This window comes from Plectrocnemia conspersa, unplaced genomic scaffold, assembly GCF_051122295.1.
Source record: "Plectrocnemia conspersa isolate PC_06_02 unplaced genomic scaffold, ASM5112229v1 ptg000004l, whole genome shotgun sequence".
NCBI classification, from domain to species: Eukaryota; Metazoa; Arthropoda; class Insecta; order Trichoptera; family Polycentropodidae; genus Plectrocnemia; species Plectrocnemia conspersa.
The window spans coordinates 15,878,507-15,897,855 of NW_028277168.1; the positions used below are offsets into that span (position 1 = coordinate 15,878,507).

Genomic DNA, 19,349 nt, shown 5'->3' on the forward strand with positions numbered 1-19,349 from the left:
CGTACGGCGAGATACATTCCCTTTCGCTCGCTCGCGTGCTAAGTGACGAGAGTGAGTGAGAGGTAAGGGCGTGTGGAACGCATGTAACGCACGCCTTTATCTCTCACTCACTCTCGTTATTTAACACGCGAGCGAGCGAAAGCGAATGTATTTCACCGTATGCGCCTGGTTGTTATACATTTAAAAAATGTAAAATTATCATCAGATACTTATAGTAATCAATCTCCGATAAAAGTAGAAAGTAGCTGTCAACCAACTAAAAAACAATGCCACTAGTTGTTATATTGATTGTTTTATATTTTGATTTTGTAGTTTTATTCTCATATACCAATAATGAAGTTCTTTATCATTAGATAAGTATAATAAAGTTATTAATTTTCATATATAGGACATTTTCTTAAATTTAAATTAAATCATTTTATACTTTTTTATGACTTTTTATTAAATTGTATTTTTAAAAGTAATTTATTAAAAAAATATAAGATAGCTTAAAGTAATTATAATTTAAATAAAAAAATATATTGCCACAAATTAGTTAATGTTAAAAATATTATACTATATCATCATTTCGTTTTAATTTTTACCTGTTTCTAAAAATAAAACTAGATTAACCGGGCTTGTCTTCATCTAAAAACATATACGACGGGTTTTGTCCGCTTCGCTCCACAGTTACTATCCTCTTGTGTCTTTCGAAGGCTGTGAAAAATCCTTCGATTCTAAAATCCAGGTCGATGTAGTCTATAACGACTTTCAAAAAGCTTTCGACAAAGTTTATCGCGATCGCGTTCTTTATTCTTGCCGGTTGCGGCCAGTACGTCAGCGCTCGAGAACGCTTTTATTACACGATTAGTAAACACAAGGATATTTTGACAATAGCTGGAAAATATATGTGGAATGGTGTTCATATATTTTAGATGTGCACTGTTCTTTTTTTAAATTAAATGTTTATTTTTGTTTGTATGATGGTTATAATGACGCATTGGAGAAATCTGAAATGGCATAATGTTCAGATTTGTAATATAATATAAAATAAAATTATTAATAATATTATTGTTATCTCTTAGATTTTAAATAAATATATAATCAAATAGTAACATTCTTTTTTTATAAACAACATTTATTTGTGTGGCAACAACGTTTATAACTATATTATTGTATCGAAATTTCTAATTATTACATAACGCTGAATTATGCAACACGTATTATTATCGCGAACCATATTTTTAGAACCTCGAATCAGAACGAGATGTAAATGTGTGTAGGCATGTCGGTTCACATCGAGAAAACACTCGTTACTCTTATTTATCGCATGAACCATTTAACTCCTTGCACATTGCCTTTATATATCGTTTATCGAATACAACGAACGTTTACATACTCGAGAGATGGTAATTTATTTCTGAGCGTAAATCAAACGAACGATCGTACACAAAGTTTCTCAAAACACACAAACCATTCGGATAGTCGGCCTTTAATATTGTTTTGTATTTTAGTGTTTAGCTGGAACGCGATACAAGCATTCGAATGATGCAATTATTGTAACATAGAAACAGGAAGGAAATGTTTAGCTTCTTCAGACGAAAGGTAACGAAGCAAGTGCAAGATGATGCAGCCAAGAAAAACGAAAGCGTTTCGAAAAACGACGAGCTTGAAACGAAAAATACCGAAGCTCTTCGGCAACCTTCCCAAGTGCGAGATAGAAATAGTTCGAAAACGAAAGAGCAGTCAGACGGTCGTAATGAGACAGATTCACGCCAAGGCTCAAAAACGACGTGTGAATTTAACGATTCGATCGAAAGCAAGTCACAAATTTCATCAAACGGGCGTTTGAATCAAAGTGAAAATTGTGCATCGAGTGAAAGTTCTGCTGAAAGTGTGCTCAATAATAGTTCAGATGTCAAAGCGGGCATTGAAGATCAAGAGCAAGACATGAGAAGAAATTCTAAAACCAGTAAGGAAATCGTCAATCTTTTGCTACCGGAAGATAGCGTCAAGTACAAGAAGGACTCGTCTTATTTGTCTAAGGTTGGCGTTCAAAATTTACTGGATAAGATAGCAAGAGGGAAAAAGCAGATTAAAAACGAAAAGAAAAAAAACAGAAGTTGGTCATTCGGTAGTCACAAGTTAAAGAACGATATAGACGCTGACAGAAGACGTTCGATCGACTGTGAAAACGATTTCAAATACACTTCAAACTCTAACGTATTCATTAACATCTCAGAAGATGACAGAGTTGACGACGAACAGAGTGCGCTCAATTTCGATTCGCTGATCTCAGAAATAGACAGTATTAACAATAAATTCAACGAAGATATGACGAAGGATGACATAACTGAGAAAAGTTACCCAATGGATGCAAGGTTACCATCGGTGAGCTTGATTGATAATGATCTTCGAACAGACGTAGGTGTGATCATAGTTCCGATGTGTACTCGTGGAAACACCTCCTCGGGAGACAGTGGAAGCGACTTGACGTCAAAGTGTGGGAAAAATGCCAACGGCGAGACAGAGGAAGGAGTTAGCCGGTATTTTGGAGCAGAAGATCATCAGTCAGAACCGAAACGCGACACCGTACCACAGGACACCCAAACAGTGCCACACGAGATCAATGAAAACCAAGCACCATTAGAGACGTTCGACGAGACGGATGACTATCTATCGTTGCATTCCTCAGATTCAGAATCAGAATCCGAATCAGAACTTTCAGACGAATCACCGCCGATAAAACAGGTCATAGATGATGAACGCATAATTGGTGCCAGTGGTGTTGCAAACGAAACACAAAATACTATCAACGTTGAGTTATTATCATGCCCTCCAATCGAAAATAAAAGTGAAATTTGTGACGAATCTGAAAACGAAAGCGACGATGAAATAGACTCGGAATACAGTGCATCGGAAGTAAGTGAAGATTCAGAAGATTCAGATAAACAGCCGATATTGGAAAGTGACTTTAATGCAATAGAAGGTGATTTGTTAGAGGATCAAGACAGTGACAATTCGAGTCAGATGGGAGCGTCAGACAGCAAGAACAATGGCAAGAAAACAACGCAATATGAAGAACAAGCAAGATACGCTAGTAATTATGCTAAATCAGACAGTGCATTTAATAATGAAAGCAACGAAAAAAAGGACAATATGCAAGATTTCGTAGTTGTGATAGATAATAATCCGCCATCGATCTCAGATATTAATTCAAAGTCAATCGATTCAGATAATGATTCTTCCGTCATTAAAGGTTCCTTAAGTTTAGAAATAATGAATCTAGAAATGAAAACTCTTCCCCCAGAAGAGAAAAATGTGACACAAATAGAAGAACACGTAGAGTATATCGTTGAAGAAGCACTCACAGAAAAGGATTGTGAGGAGGCTATATGTGAAAGTTTGCCGGAAAAGTCTAATAAGAAACACGTCACTTTTCACAACGTCATTGAATTTGATGACGGTGAAAAAGTGGAAGAAGATGTTTGCGAAGAAGAGTCATATACGTCTTTCGACGATTTAGATGACGATAAAGTGTTTCTCATAGATACCGACAATAACGAAAATCCAGATTCGGAATTTTGCGATCAAACTGCTATTGTCGAATTGGAAGACAGTAGCGTTTCAGAAGAAGAAATCGTAGATAAACATAAACGTGTCGATAGCGTGGTGATAAAGGAATTGGACGTTGAGAATGATGAAAATGTTGGTTATGAAGACGAGGCGATGACCATTGTAAAAGAAATAGAAAGAAAGAGGGACGCGTTGATAAAAATGGTGAATGAAAAACTAGGTAATAGGATTCAAAAAACTATTGAAGAGATCCCAGTACCTATTGAGATAAAAATTGAAGATTCCAAGGTGGAAGACGAAACCGACGAAGACGTCGAAGATGAAATGGAAGAAGAGGAAGTGGAAGAAGAAGAAGAGGAGGAGTATTCTAGCGACACGGTCCCGGATAGCGAAGACAGCGATAAAATTGAACCAGTGACAGATAAATTTACTAAAGAGTGTGAGAGTTGTAAATGGGACATTGATGAAGAAGTGGTGGTGAACAATAAAAACGCAAAGTTAATCGACGCTTGGCGCAACTTTAGCAGAGATGACAAAGAAGACGAGTCTGCCTATTCGGAACTGCTGAAGTTGCTTGAGAGACAAATGTAAGTATAATACACATGAAACGCTTAATTTAATAGGATAATATAATTTTATTTATCTAACGCTTAAAAAATGTAATATTCTCACGTGAGTACAGGTTTAAAATTAAACTACACCTACGCTAACATTTACGTCTTTAGAAGATGGCATTGATATATTGATATATTTTTTTAATACTTACGTTAGTTTAAGCGTCATAACATTACATGTTAGTTTAATAGAAATCATATTTTTATACTTTTATTTATGTTTATCATGTACATGTTTGTATAAATAATTGTCAATACGATGATTATTTAAATACAAAATTCTTTAAATTGAGTACTTGATGCAACTGTATTTCATGTATAATTTTCTCTTAACACTTTACGTGCTAGGTGCGTTTAAATACGAATCACTGTGTACGGCTCTTAAGTGCAAAAATCGGATTTATTCCAAGCTCAATAAAAAAGAATCGATTTTTTAGGTGCTGAATTAATTTTCATTAAACGTACAGTAAAAACGTACGTAACAAACAGTAAAAAATAAAATTAAAAATTTAATCCTGAAGGTGAATATAGACGCGGTATAAAATTAATACCAACATAAAAAAAATGTAATTAAATCTTTAATTTTATTTCTTACTTTATAATTGAGTAAAAACGTAACTTTTTATAAATATTAATTCAGCACTTAAAAGGTTAAGTGTATTTTTGAATATAATATGTAAAGACGTATTCAAAAGAAGTGTGTAATGTTTTATTATAATACACTTTTTGTCTATCGCTGTAATTATAATTTTCTAGTATGTTTACTGGTGTATCCATAACACGTATACCAAAATTATTGTTTTGTAAAAAAATCTAGGCCCAAAATTTTACTTTATCAGTGATCTGCTAAATATGTTAAATCTGCCATTTTAAAACTCTAAAACAGATTTTTCCTTGGATCTATGATTAAACCATCGTAATGATGTAATACAATGAATTAACATGAAATTAGTTAGATTTGCTCCTGTTGATTTTATCAAATAACGAAGTCAATTATATTGTTCATTTTTAAAATTGTGTCTAGAGCCAGACGTATCTGCATTCTTACTTTTTTACACAGTCAGTGATGTTTATGATCACAAATACATTAGCTAATGGTGCTATTACTGCCTTTAGAATTAATCTACAGACTTAATCGTGGCCTATAGTGAATTTAAAGTGACTAGATCTACAGTAATATTAAATTCGCTATCTATACAGCAAACTTTTGTAAAGTTTGCTCTAATCTTGCATCATAGTTTTCATCAAAAGTTACGGAATAAAACCTGAAAGTAGAACATTGATTTCAAGACATTTTTAAGATAAATTAATTTTGCTATAAATAATAAATAAATTCTGCTACTCTAAAAAAATAGTTTTTATAGAGACCTATGATTTTCTGTTTACGCATTCCTTGCAATTAATTAGAATTTGAGTGCATTTTAAAAATAGTGTCTTTAAAAATAAAACACATTTTGTACATAGCAACTTTAGCTAACCTTGGGTTCAATTAAAAAGTAATCAAAGTCTAACATTTTAGCATTATGATATATTTTGGGATAATTTATTTATTTATTTCTTATTATTTGTATATTTTTTAACGTTAATGAGATGCAGACTGATTAAATAGATACATCTACTTTAAATTAATTTAGTAATATATTCTGTACATTATAATCCATTACAATTAATCATAAAAAATATTAATAATGATTTTAAAGTGTTTTTTCAGAAACGGAAATGCGATTATTTTTTCTTAAAAACCCAAATAGACACATATGGTTTATTATTAACAATTTTTAGTTATGTTTATTATTTATAGCATATCAATTGCACTATAAGATAGAACTTCAATATTTAGATTTTGTAATAAAACCTGAAAAATCGTAGGTTTCTTAGTAAATGTTTTATTCGAAATTATTTTTAAGTAGCAAGTTGTAAATTTGCAAAAAATATATATTGAGCAATGTTATCTTTGTCGCAAAACTGAACTAAATATTATAACATATGTTTTACTTATTCCTATTATTTTGTTGCAAACAAACTCATTGAAGTATTTGCATTTGTATAAAATAGCTTTTTACAGTAGATGGTATTGGTTGTATATTTTGAACTTTCCCAGATCAATACTCACCACTTCTTTTATTTGCATTCGTAGTTTTATATCATTTGTGTATCAAAGTTTAAATTTATTGCATACATACTACTAAAAATATAGAAAATAGCTATTATTATATTTTCATACAATTTGAGTATATAAGTTAGCATATCTATAGTTAAAAATCACTTAATTGTAATATTTTCTTCAATTATTGTTGAGATATTATGATAATATGTATCTACTGCACGTGGGTAATATAGAAATACGTTTTAATTTATTTCTTAATTTAGAAATATTTTTATGTCGTCTATCATCTTCCGCAATGCAAACTCAGAAGCTTATCCAAAGATATATGCGTCTCATAATTTTTTTAATACCGCGCACATGATCACGGCGTCACTTTCCACGTCTCCGTTTTAGACAAATCATTGAAAAATTCGCCGAAAAAAGTATACATCGAGACAAAGAAAAGCTCGAAAATGTGGTGAGTTCACAAAAATAATTTTCACGTTGAGCATCTCATTAATATTTCAGCGGAGACCAGAATTTATCGCACATCTTCCATTTGACGTTGTATTTCCTTTCGGAGAAGTCTGTTTATTTGTGGCAAAGACAGTTTTGCACACAAAGAAAATTCCAAATTAACGCAAGAATACCTGCGGTTGAATGTCTTATTTACATGTGCTTTTTTTGCTTCGTTTCAGGCGCGGTCTCGTCGGCCAAGAAGAGAGATTGGCAGATTTGCAAGAGAGAGCCGCCGCTTTGCACAGTGAGTTTTTGAGACTTTGTTTGACAGGGTTACGCAAATGTGAAAACTGACCATCACAATATTTTGAATATGGGTCAAGTTCCCGCATTTCTGTCATAAAACATCCATGAATTGCCAGCATTGATTACTGCTTCGGTATGAGCCAGTTATAAATACGTAGTACAGAATTGCTTATGTTTTTTTCAGCTGTCATTGTGCGAAATAGCGCAGCGACCCAGAACCAAGAAGCAAAAATAAATATGTCTGACACAAATTAACACAAGTTTGTTATTTGTTATAATGGATATTATTAGGCTGAATTTAAATACAAAGCTCAATACTTGAGTTTTTTATGGAAGTAAATATAAATACAGACGTGCATATTGTAGTTACTTCAAATGCAGACGTATCTTAAAAAAATCACGTGATAAGTCATTTATATTAAGTTTTGCTGTTTTCATTACCTCTGTAGTTTTATTTTGATTATATCATCCAAATTTAATATATAGAAAAACGAATATACATGTACCAAAGAATAATCATAATAATGACTTTAGTTAAACTTAGTAAATGTGGCATGTCTCAAATTTATTCCAGACATATATAAACATTGGAAGTCAAAGCAAACGTTTCGTAAAGTAAAAATACAATTATTACCTATGGGCTTGATCACTTTTTTAAAATACCTTTTACATTCTCTTTTATATGATATACGCTGTCCAGATGCTTTAGTATCGTATTATATTATGTTTTAGCCTATAAAAATACTTTCTTATTATATAAGCCTAAAAAAACCTGGCTTAAGTGGAATATTCTACAAAATAAATTTTGGAAAAAATGTAGATAAAAATTGGGAAGTAATATCAGATCATAATCTAAAAAATTTAGTCATACTTCATATTTTGAAAAGGTATAAAAAATGAATGAAACTATCTACGACAAAAAGTTATATGTATTTCTAAAAGTTGTACATAAAAAAACAGGTCATTCAGACAAATGGCGGCCGTTGTTGGAAATATATTGCTGAAGACGTTTACGGAATTTCACTCAGGTAGAATAGAAGCTATTCAATAATTTCTGCACTAAGGGTTCTGAAGTTTACATGATATCTCTCATTTAATTCTTAAGCCAACATCATTTCGTAAAGAAGCAGTTTTAAATCGTCATGTAGGATCCTCAAACTCCGACCTGATATACCATGTGCCATGGCATGCTTATGAGCGTAACGCCTTGGCATTTGCTGAATTACTGCTTTCACATTTCTGGCATTTTAACAGTCTTCCAGATGATATTCTTGTCAATGTGGATCCAGTTTCTCAAAGAAAAAGAATCCAGCAAAATCGTTTATCAAAGGTTGTTCTCATAATACGCTTGAACAACAAAACCCCGAAGTTTACAGGTCCAGCATATACTGGGTATTGAAAACAGAAAAGCTTAGCCTACCGAATTAAACCTACCCCACTATCGATCACTCAGTGTCCCCTCAAAATAAGGGAGTATATGTATCGAATCTTAAATAAACCTACCAGTCATATTTGGAGGGATTGTAAAAAATAATTATAATTCCGATTAATTGCATCAAATTTAGTTTTCATCGATTTTGATTGATGAATGTCAGGTCATTATGTAATTAAAATCGAGCTGGTCGTGGCTTATACATAAAATATGAAGGGCTCAACAGCGAACTATAAAATAGCGTATCAAAATATTGATATGTTAAAAAAAATATTATACTACCCATAGATCGTAGAAAAATTGAAAATTCATGATGCTTTAACGCATTTTTTGTATCGAAATATTTTAAAGTACGAGTAAATTACACATGCACTCTGTTTATGTTAGTTTTTACCAATTTTGTGCTAGATTCTCAGCTTTTTGCATTCCTTCCTCTAACGAACTACACATCTTAAGCTACTTATTTGTTATAGAGAATCGATTATTTTTATTTTTAGATGGATATAAGGTATCTTTATTGTTTCTGTTTTTTAGATATATAGAGCAGACGAGAAACTACAAGATTATTATTTTTAAATCATATAAATTTTAAACGTAATCACGCCACTGGCTGTTATCCCGATTGTCTACTTTAGTTTTATCAAATCAAATCAGTATATATGTTACAGAGAAGTGTATTATTCATTAAAGTTATATTTGCATTAGTATAAATAAAATTTCACTAACTAGGCCAGTTTAAATGTATAAAATATTTGATTTATTTGTTTGAAACATGTTAGCAGGTGATGTGTCGTCATGTTTTGAAAATATAATTTAAATGATAAGCGCTAATGGAATTATATGCTGTTCTAAGCTCTCGTTGAAACCCAATTTGATAGTTGCGAAACGTACATTTGCTGTTCAAACCAAAACCTAACTCAAATGAATTAACCTAATGCAAATTCTAAAATAAATTATAGTTTTAACTTTCATTGGGTAGCATATAATTTCACTAGCGCCTATCAATTAAATTATATTTTCGCAAATGAAAATACATATGTATCTACCGGTGAAAATGTATTCAGATATAACTTCACTAGTAATACACATTTACTGTAACATATCATTTAATAAATTTAATACATCATATGTGACAAATTCATGATTATAATATTAAATTTAATATATAAATATGGAATATATGCAAATATATAAAATGCCTGTCCATGGATGTAATATAATTTTGCATAATCATTCCTAAGGTTCTTGCTGAAAGCATAGGGCATTCTAACCTTTCCTCCCAATATAATTATGTACTATATTGAATTTTTTTCTGTTCCACTTTTAAACAGAATAAAATTTTAGTCACCTCACTATCAAGAAATGTATATTACCTATATTGATTGTCATTTAACCTCTTAAGGACTTGCAGAAAGCAAAGTCACCCATAGTTGCGTATTTTTGATGTATTTTGTAGCATTATATTTGTGTACTATTTCTGAATATTTGTGTGAAGTTTATTTGCGTTAAATACCAAGACCCAACAAATTTAAAGCACAAGGGTAAGCAAATATTGATTCTAGATATTCCAAATCAACAATAAAAAATAAATTTTTAATTAATGTTTCTTTAGCATTTTTATAGCTAATTTTTGTAATGTTATGGTATAGTTAAAAATATATAGCTTTCATAATTATTTGTTGGGAAGAATTGAAATGTGTTCATTGTTAATTAAATATTTTTTACCTTTATTACTTTCACGGGACTTGGCAAGCGTCATTAGCCTTGACGCATGTAGATCCTGTACCAATTAGCTGCAGATGAAATCGTCTCGCGTTTTTGGCCCCGCAGAACCGTGTTGTAGTCATCATTTTTAATAATCTCTCAATTAATTTACAGGGGTACAAAACGAAGTGAGCAGCGCGAGAAAAGAAGCCGAACTCGTGCGTCAAAAGTTGTGGCACGTGGAGTCCGATTTAACAGCTACGCGTTGCAGAAATTCGCAATTGTTGGAACAGTTGGAAGCTAGAACCGGTAATGCGCTATAAATAAACAGTAAAAACGTCACGCGTTTAATTTACGATTGTTTTGATTTCGCAGAAGACACAAAAACGCTAGAGCAGAAGATTCAAGAGCTCACGGAAAAAGCCGAAAAGCTGCAAGAGCTTTTAGATAAGCTCGTGCCCGAGAACGAACAGTTGAAAGAGAAGTACAAACAACTGAAAGCCGAGCGGGACGAAGAGAGGAAAATCATCGAGGAAGTGAGTGGAGCGTGTGCTTTGAAGGTCGGAGCGTCTCATCGTTATTTATGATGTTCTCTTTTTAGACTTTATCGCAAGAGGAAGAGAAGAGGAACGCGCGCGAAAAATGGTGGCATACAGAGTTCGAAAAGTTGAGATCTCAGGGAGCGGAAAGGGAAGAGTTGCTGTTGGCCGATTGCGAATGGAAGCTGAGGGAAGTTCAGCTGGCGGCGAGGGAGAAGACGACCTTGGCTGGACAGAAGCTGAGAGACCTTCAGAAGCAAGCTGACGAAAGATGCGCGAAAGCTGACTCTCAACTGGCTGAGGTAAGCTCCTAAGCGTAGAGAATGTAGATTTTGCTTCTATATATAAAATGTTTTTTAATGTAATTTTTTCTTCGAATTTACAACTTTATAATACTTAAAAGATTGCTGAAGTTCAAACACTGCAAGCAGAATTAACAACATTGCGACAAGCCTCACGAGAACAAGCGCGTGCGCTAAGAATGGCAACAGAACGTGCTACTCATGCCGCGCAAGCTGAAAGCGAATCTGGAAGATTAAGAACACTACTCGATCGTGAAAAAACAGCGTTGAACAACGCAAAAGCCCAATTTGCTAAGGTAAATATAAACATTATATATATATTTTTATACTTAATACAATACTTAAATTGAAATAATAGGAATTGGAAGATAAAGAAAATAGACTGATTGAACGATTGCAAGAGCAAGCTGTGAGACTAGAAAAAGAATTTAAGGAACAACAGGCGGCAGAAGAACATGAGAGAAGAGCGAAAGAATGCCAAACTCATGAGAGTATGATCAAAGACGCATATGATCGGGTATTCAAAAAACATTATTTTATATTATATCGAATTATAATTAATAAGTATTTTTATATTGCAATAGCTGGAGATCATAAAAGCAAACCTAGCCAAAAAAGAAGTACAGTATCAAGAGACACTTGAACGTACCAAAATGCGAGCTGATTGGGAGATATTGGAACTGCGAAGATTATTTGACAAGAATGAAACTAAACACGCGGAAGCCATTGAGCAATTAGAAGAGAAGCATATCGAAGATATTGGTTAGTGTTTTTAATTGATTCATATCCATAGTAAGTATTAAGTTATTTTACTGTATTAAATATTGCAGAAAATGCCAATGCTGATATGGAAAAGAAAACGAAAGAACTAGAAACAACGTTAAGCACTCAGGCAGTTTCTGCTAGAGCGACGTTAGAACTTGTCAGAGGACAGTTAAAGATTGAACATGCAGAAATACTTTTAAGACTTAAAGAGAAACATAAGGCTGATATGGGTACAGCTCAAAGGATTAAGTATATTGTGTTGTAATATATAATAATGACTTGTGTATCGCTTTGTAGAGAAACAATGGGATATATTTGTCGCAGACAAAGAGGAATGCTTAGAGAGGATGAAAGCAGAATGCATTTTAGAAGGTCAAGAAGATAAAGAAAAAAGAGAGAAGGAACTAGTCAAAGAAGTTGAAGGTAAGAGTACAACACGATTGTTCACTAGTCATTTTATTATTTAAAAACCAACAACTTATTTATTATATATTTGTATATAATAAAAATAAGCTACTTAATACCATACCATATCTTAACACAGTCAAAGCGGAAGTGAAAGTTCCGAATGGAAGTAAGCTACGAATGAAAGATCCGAATAAAAATTAAGCTCTGAGGTAGTGTTCTAGTTTACATACGATGGAATAAAGTGGACGAGATTATTAGACTATTATTTGACAAATCCATATAATTTGGAGCCAAACTAAAAAAATATTTTTGTTTAATAAGCATTTTATGGTTCTCTAGAGCTGTTTCTAATGGCGTATTTAATCTATAATATTAATATTTGACAACAATGTTTGCTCTTAGTAAATTCAAGGGACACAAATCCATTATTTCTATGACGTTTGATCTCATTGATTTAGGACATGCCTAGAAAAACTTTTGTTATGGCTAAGATGTTTGGACCAACCCAAACGGTAGTTTCCCGTTTGCTCGTATACCGTTGGCGTCGGAAAGCTCGGACGCGGGATAAACCTGTTTGTGTTTAATATTTAGAAAGACGAAATTAAGATTCAACGTTATTCGCTGGTCCTTCCAGCCTGATCGTTTCACGAGTCAAGGTCAATAACCTTTTTAACGGATCTTAAACAACTAGATTTCGGTTTTCCTAAATTTTCCTGATCTCAAGGATGAATATCGAGATAATTAATTAAAATAAAATACCTATATATTTCACTGATTTATATACTTTGAATTAAGTCTTGTGTCTCACTACTTACTTAGTAGGCGTTGCTTGTGCTTACTCCATTGTAACACATTAGGTTATCGCATATCTTGTTGCAACGAAAAATTTAAAATAAATAACGAGCAAAAATATTTTCTCTTTCAAAAATTGCCATATAATATATACGTATGTGCTAACTCTCTTTGCGGTTCTACGCCATTTATCGATCAAAATCGTTTTTTTTAAGACTCTGATCAGAAAATATTGAATGCCATATGATCCAAATTTTGCTCAGTTGCACTTTAAGATCCTAAAGAAAAAATATAATTACCATATTTCAAAGTTAATCTCATTCTCCCATCCTTTATTATATAAATGTGAATTTGTACTAAAAAACATTAGAAAAATATAATTATTATATTACCTCTTTCCTCAATTAAAATAACATAATTATCACTATTTCCCTGGATGGACCAAATTTTGCATAAAATTAAGACACTTCCCATCAGAGAGAAAGTTTAAAAAAAGACACATTGAAATTCAGAAGTTATATTTGTGTACTCTTTCTGAAGTACTACCTATTGATCTATGTATGGATGAAAAAATAGCAAGAATATATTTTTTGAAATAATCATTTGTTTGTTTGCATTTACTTTTAATTATGCATGTGTGAATAAATTAAGCAAAAAAGTTACTGTTTTTATAAATGTTAAAGTGACTATGACTTTGTAATTTAAAATGATTGTATGGAATTACAGCATAATGACAATTTTATAATTATAGAATTGAAAAGCCAAGTTGTTACCCAAGAGAAAGAATTGAACATGTTGCGAACCGAAGCTCGTAAAGCGACAGATGTTAAAATATCTGCAGAAAAGAAACTCAGGTTGTTGTCAAGAATTTATATCGTAATTATTTGCATGATCTTATTATATTATACTATATAAATGTATATTTGCAATATTGCTCGATCAAGTGTGGTTTAATTTCAATATTTGCACGATCATCTTTTATATATCATCACATCATATCAAACAATCATAAAACACATTCTCATAAGTTGTAAATATATATTGCATTATATTTCATAAATCATTTTTTATTTTACCTTATTGTATATACAGCAAGGGTATATCAATATATTGCGTTTTGTCATACAACTGAAGTAATAAAGAACTCATTTTATATTTTAGTGCATGTTTGGATCATAAGATGTATGGATTATTCATAAATCACGATAAGTAGGTTTTTATTTCTATCATATTTGGGTTATAGAAATCTATATTGTTTATATTATTCACGCCTCGGGTGTTCAATTGAATGTTTTTCTTGGCTGCAGTTACCCGTGGGCAACGGGAATCGGTGGGTTGGGTATTTTGGCTTTGGCGGCGAGTGGTGCTACTGCCCCAGCCCTTTTGATCACACTGGCCTTGCTAATCTTGCTATTCTTACATTAATATGTTTAGAACATTATATTTATTATCATTAGTGATGCATTGCTTACATATTCAGCTAGATTTTACTCATAATTTTTACTCATTTCCATAACGTTCACTCACCACACTGATTCTGTTCTATTTGATAATAGTGTATATTTAACTATGATTTAATAAAAGAGTAAACTTTGCAGGCTAGATACATACTAAAATTCATGACAAGTTTCAAACATTTTTTTATGGTTATATTCAGTATGGAACAAGATCAGAACTTTGGTGTGTATCAGACTTTAGAATAGACTTAACTAGTATCATGCTTTTAAAATTTCGAATGTTATAAAGTATTCCATGTTATTCAACGATACATTTCTACTAACTCGTTTTTATTGTTTTTTTATATTTATATTTATATACATTTTGTATTTTAACTTATAATATATACAATTTGATGACTGATTATTTTTATCAAAATTTATTTTGTGATATTGTCTATATATACAAGACAGCTTAATATATACCTGAATACTTATTATATATATAATTCTTGGATCAATTATTACAACAATGTTCCCGTTTTTGTTCCTATCCTATTTACCATGCCGCTCGCCGTCTTTCAACATTCAACTTCAATCAAAAATTGGTATATGCGACAAAAATGCACAAAAAAAGTGAGATGCAGGTAGCTTGTGAACAACGAGAAATGGGAGTTCGCGCAGATCTGACAAGACAAGCAGAAGTTGCCCAAAGAGAATCCAGGGAAACCATAGATCACCTTAACAAAAAATGTGCTTGTCTTACAAACTTGTGAGTATAAAATACAAATGTATTTTATTAAATATATACTTCATTAAATATATAATAAATTTAAGGTTTGAGGATATGCGATCACGATGGCAACAAGCGCCAGGAGAAGCAGCACAATTAAGAAAGGCCTTACAGGATGAAAAGTCAAAAACTGCAGCACTACGAAGACAACTCGATGCACTTTCCCGGTAAGAAACATTCAAAGAAACTATTTTTACTTGATTTTCTTAACATCACACAAATACGATCATATACTACGTATTAATACATATGCTTCTTCCAAAGAAACATTTTGCTTGCCACTCACTGCCAATAGTTCAGCAAGATCATCGGCGACTAACGGACATTAAAACAATTTCACCATTGGACAACGTGAAATCATTTCTATAATATTATACGAAAGACAATCACGCAAATAACACAAGTTGAATATTGCTTAATGTGAATGTTACTGTAGAGTTTATGAAAAGAGAATATTTACTAATTATTCTAAATCACGATTTAATACATTAATGCAGATAACATAAAATTCATCAAAAATATTTTTATATGTATATTTCTGTATATATGTTTATATGTATTGTTATGATATTGATACAGAAAAAAATATCTTATATAAATAGTTATACATATTGTTTTAAACAGTATAAAGAAGTTTTTCTGTATTAAAAAAAATATGTATGACTTTGTATATAAAAAGGTAATGCAATAATGTTGCTTACAAAAAATGTGAATATCCTTTTACAATTTGACTCAAGTTGAGGTTGACAAATCTTACTGATTCTGACTTATTTATATTGTAAGCAAAAGGTGAATCTATGCTATTCAATAAAAGTGAGCCAAAAGCGTTAATAAGGCGAAACAATGCCAATGAACAATGTTATTATTTTATGTACAGTTTGTATTGATGGTATAAGGTAAAAAAATATTCAACATCAAAGATATTCACATTTAATTTTGTAGTAATATTCGTGCATCACCTTACATTTGATATAATCATAGAAAGATGAATTAAAAGATATGGAGGTTTCATAGAATGATGTATGTGAGATAGAAATGTAATATTAATTTAATAATGTTGTGTCCTCTCATTCTATATCCTCTCTATATCTTAACTCTTTTTCTATGCACAATGATGCAGTCCATATCAACATCAGAAAAAATGGAAAGTGTAATGAATGGAAGCTGCAACCCATGCATCAATGCGAACGTCACTCATCATTTATTTTAGAAAGCTTACAAATATATAAATAAAGAGAAGAATAATAAATGTAAGTAAAATTGTGAAAATCCCCGTAGTCCTAAAAAGGGTTCCTCACATGTGGTGTTACATTTGTACGAATACGGAATCAGAAAAATGTAAATAAAAAGAATAACGATTGAAAGACTGAAATAAATTTATATATTTGTATTATTAATTTTGCTTTTTTCATCAGAACTGTTATACGTCATGTAATTATAAATTGTATCATTTTGTAGTTTTTTTTATATAATGTATTAATTATCGTTAAGAGTCGTATAATGTATAATATCTAAATTATACATCTAAATTATATTGGGAGTATTCGCTTCTTTGGTCCGAAATCCATACAAAATGGAAGATTACAGCACTGCGCATGTATCTAATAGCTAAAATACACATTTTTAAAATAACATATTTTTTGTAAATAATAATTTTATAAATAGATTTAATATCAAAAATTTTATGGCTTAAAAATATTTGGAGTGTTCACAAGGTATCATCAAGACGAACGACAGAAATGGGAAAAAGATAAAGAAAATGGCAAGAATAGCCTGGACCAAAGTAAAATAAAGAAACCGCTGGACGAAAATAATATGCCGAATGAGGCAGATGTAAGTGTTCCGAGAAAGAAAAGAAAGAAAAAGAGATCCCCGAGCCCGATCAAAAATGTGTATTTACCACCCGTCACAGTTCCCGTCCGAATAAAACAGTTTAACCAATTAAAGAGAAAACCATGATTTTTCTATGATTTTATATGTAAAATATAACAAAAATATTTGTTTATATATATTATAAATTGTAACATTAACGAATCAAAGCTTTGCTATATAATATCATAATACATCAAGTGTACAATTTTATAAGAAATATATGTCATCGTTGCGATGTACTATTTTATTTGAAGGTAATTGAATGAAATTGTTATAATCATTTATAATATATGCATTGAAAGTTTGTAATATAATAAACAATTTTGTATTGTATTATGTTTTATTTGTTTACCTTCAATAACATGTTATTTTATATGACCTATATATTATATATTGATGACAAATGCCACAATTTGTGAAGCACACCGGCATATAATTTATTCACTTATAAAACTGTCTGAGCTTTCATGTCAAATCACAATTATTGATTTTTCCTAAAGAAGTTAGCCCTGTATTCCATTGGCGTAGTTTACTATTCTTTTTAGTTAATTTTTTTCCATATTTATAATATTTTATAATAAATTATTTTTATTGTTATGGAACCAATGTGTTACTTGAAACGTTAAAATTAAGTTTCCATGAAACTGAGTCACCAAGTTACAACTGGTTTAAGCGAATATCGTTGAAACAGTATGTTTTAATAAACTGGATTTAGCGTGGACTATGATATATTATATTAGATATTTTTTATAGATGAGAGTACTAAAGAAACTGTATAATGATGCAACAGTTTACAACGAACCCCACCGTTTTAGATATAAGTTATATGTACCGCTTTATATCAAGCAGTAAAAAAATGAGCATTCTATTGCAAAATCAGGTCATTCCTAGAAAAAGCAGAATCTATAGTAAACAATAATGTAAGCAGACTAATCAAAAAAACAACCCAGCGAAGTACTCCATTCCGAAATAATTAATGCTAAAACAGTATATATTGTGAATAACACAACGAAAGAATGTATAGTTTTTAACTAGATAGCCAACTGTTACTCAAACACCAAAAACGGGCCTAGAAAAAATAGCAAGTAATTAAAAATGAAATTCCATTGTTGCTAGATTTATGCAACTTAAGAAAAATGCACTTATTAAAACAGCTTAAATATTCTAATAAGATATTAACAAATAAAAACAGAGATTCTGACGTCTTGTAAATAATTAGTGTGAACTTCCCCCACTATTAGGGCAAAAATATTTCTTAATGTTGGTTTTGTTTCGCTTCCGGGAACCAGGTAAGGTCCTCGTCCATTTGGTTCCGAGAACCCTCTTCCCAATTCCTGGGATAACAGATTCGAGCCACGGTCAGAAAGTTATCGGGAATGAAAGCAGTGAATAGTGCGTTACAGGTTTGTTACACATATGTTAGTAAAAATCCTGATAAATGTTAAAAATTACCATTGCTGAAGTAAGAAAACTAAGCGATTATTCGAGAAATTATTCGAATAAAAAACACTAAATGTTATTTTCTGCATGATCAAACCTGGAAAAGAGGGATATAAAAGAAACGTCTTTGGAATACAATAAAGCATTGAGCACGAGTCGCTATTTGAAACAATGTACGCTCCGAGTTTTTGATGTACAATTATTGAATTATAAATAAGTTTTAACTATAATATATTCAAAAACCATTAAAAAAACCTAATTTTATATTTAATTGTATTATTGTAATTTTTCAAAAATTCACAGAGGAGAAATATTTTTGGAGGGGAGGGGGGTAGAAGTACCAATATTATAAAATTATTATTATATATTATTTTTGACATAAAATATGTTTATTATAAAGATCTACACCAATGGACTATTTATGATTAAAGAATACTATATCATTTTTTTTAACCTATACCGTGGGAATCAAAACTTATGTTTAGGTTATGGAAAAAAAACCTACTGATTTAGAACATTGCCACGTGAGAGTCTTTAATGTAACATTGTCGTTATCGCTCTCTGTGATAATTTAATCAGAATGAAGATTTTTCCGATTTTTCTCATTTTCGTAATGAGTTTTTTCTATGCGAAATGTTCACTACGAATTGGTAATTAATACCTCATTTATTTACACAAGGATCAAGATCGTTAGTAACTCAATAATGTGTTTCAAATTATAGTTTTGCTGTCAGAATATGAACAACCAGAAATATCATCATGGTTCGGTGACGCGTTGAGAAATTATGAATTGAAGCATATTGGTGCAAATATTTCAGACGACTTTATACAATTTAATCGAGGAGA

At 31.3% G+C, this 19,349-nt stretch overlaps 1 protein-coding gene and 1 long non-coding RNA gene across 14 annotated transcripts in view; one reads left to right on the top strand and one right to left on the bottom strand.

Moving 5' to 3' along the window:
* The window catches only part of LOC148236029 (uncharacterized), a 23,792-nt gene extending 13,475 nt beyond the window's left edge, over positions 1–10,317 (bottom strand). Inside the window, exon 1 of the long non-coding RNA XR_015809263.1 lies at positions 10,178–10,317. This is a non-coding gene — a long non-coding RNA (uncharacterized LOC148236029). The remainder of the gene's footprint in view (positions 1–10,177) is intronic.
* Positions 1–17,394, top strand: part of LOC148236030 (uncharacterized) — a 24,024-nt gene extending 6,630 nt beyond the window's left edge. For 6 of the 13 annotated variants that reach the window (XM_088183984.1, XM_088183983.1, XM_088183985.1 and 3 more), the window contains exons 2-15: positions 1,494–4,142; positions 6,954–7,018; positions 10,331–10,465; positions 10,532–10,692; positions 10,758–10,997; positions 11,099–11,293; positions 11,356–11,514; positions 11,582–11,759; positions 11,828–11,992; positions 12,060–12,185; positions 13,714–13,816; positions 15,036–15,170; positions 15,236–15,358; positions 16,907–17,394. In XM_088183984.1, the coding sequence (XP_088040110.1) occupies positions 1,561–4,142; positions 6,954–7,018; positions 10,331–10,465; positions 10,532–10,692; positions 10,758–10,997; positions 11,099–11,293; positions 11,356–11,514; positions 11,582–11,759; positions 11,828–11,992; positions 12,060–12,185; positions 13,714–13,816; positions 15,036–15,170; positions 15,236–15,358; positions 16,907–17,150 (4,611 nt within the window). In that variant the 5' untranslated portion in view covers positions 1,494–1,560 and the 3' untranslated portion in view covers positions 17,151–17,394. Of the gene's footprint in view, positions 1–1,493; positions 4,143–6,953; positions 7,019–10,330; positions 10,466–10,531; positions 10,693–10,757; positions 10,998–11,098; positions 11,294–11,355; positions 11,515–11,581; positions 11,760–11,827; positions 11,993–12,059; positions 12,186–13,713; positions 13,817–14,123; positions 14,172–14,269; positions 14,511–15,035; positions 15,171–15,235; positions 15,359–15,455; positions 16,541–16,896 lie in introns of those variants that run through there. The other 7 variants (XM_088183992.1, XM_088183993.1, XR_015809261.1 and 4 more) reach the window with 6 other exon arrangements.
* Positions 17,395–19,349: the final 1,955 nt, after the last annotated feature.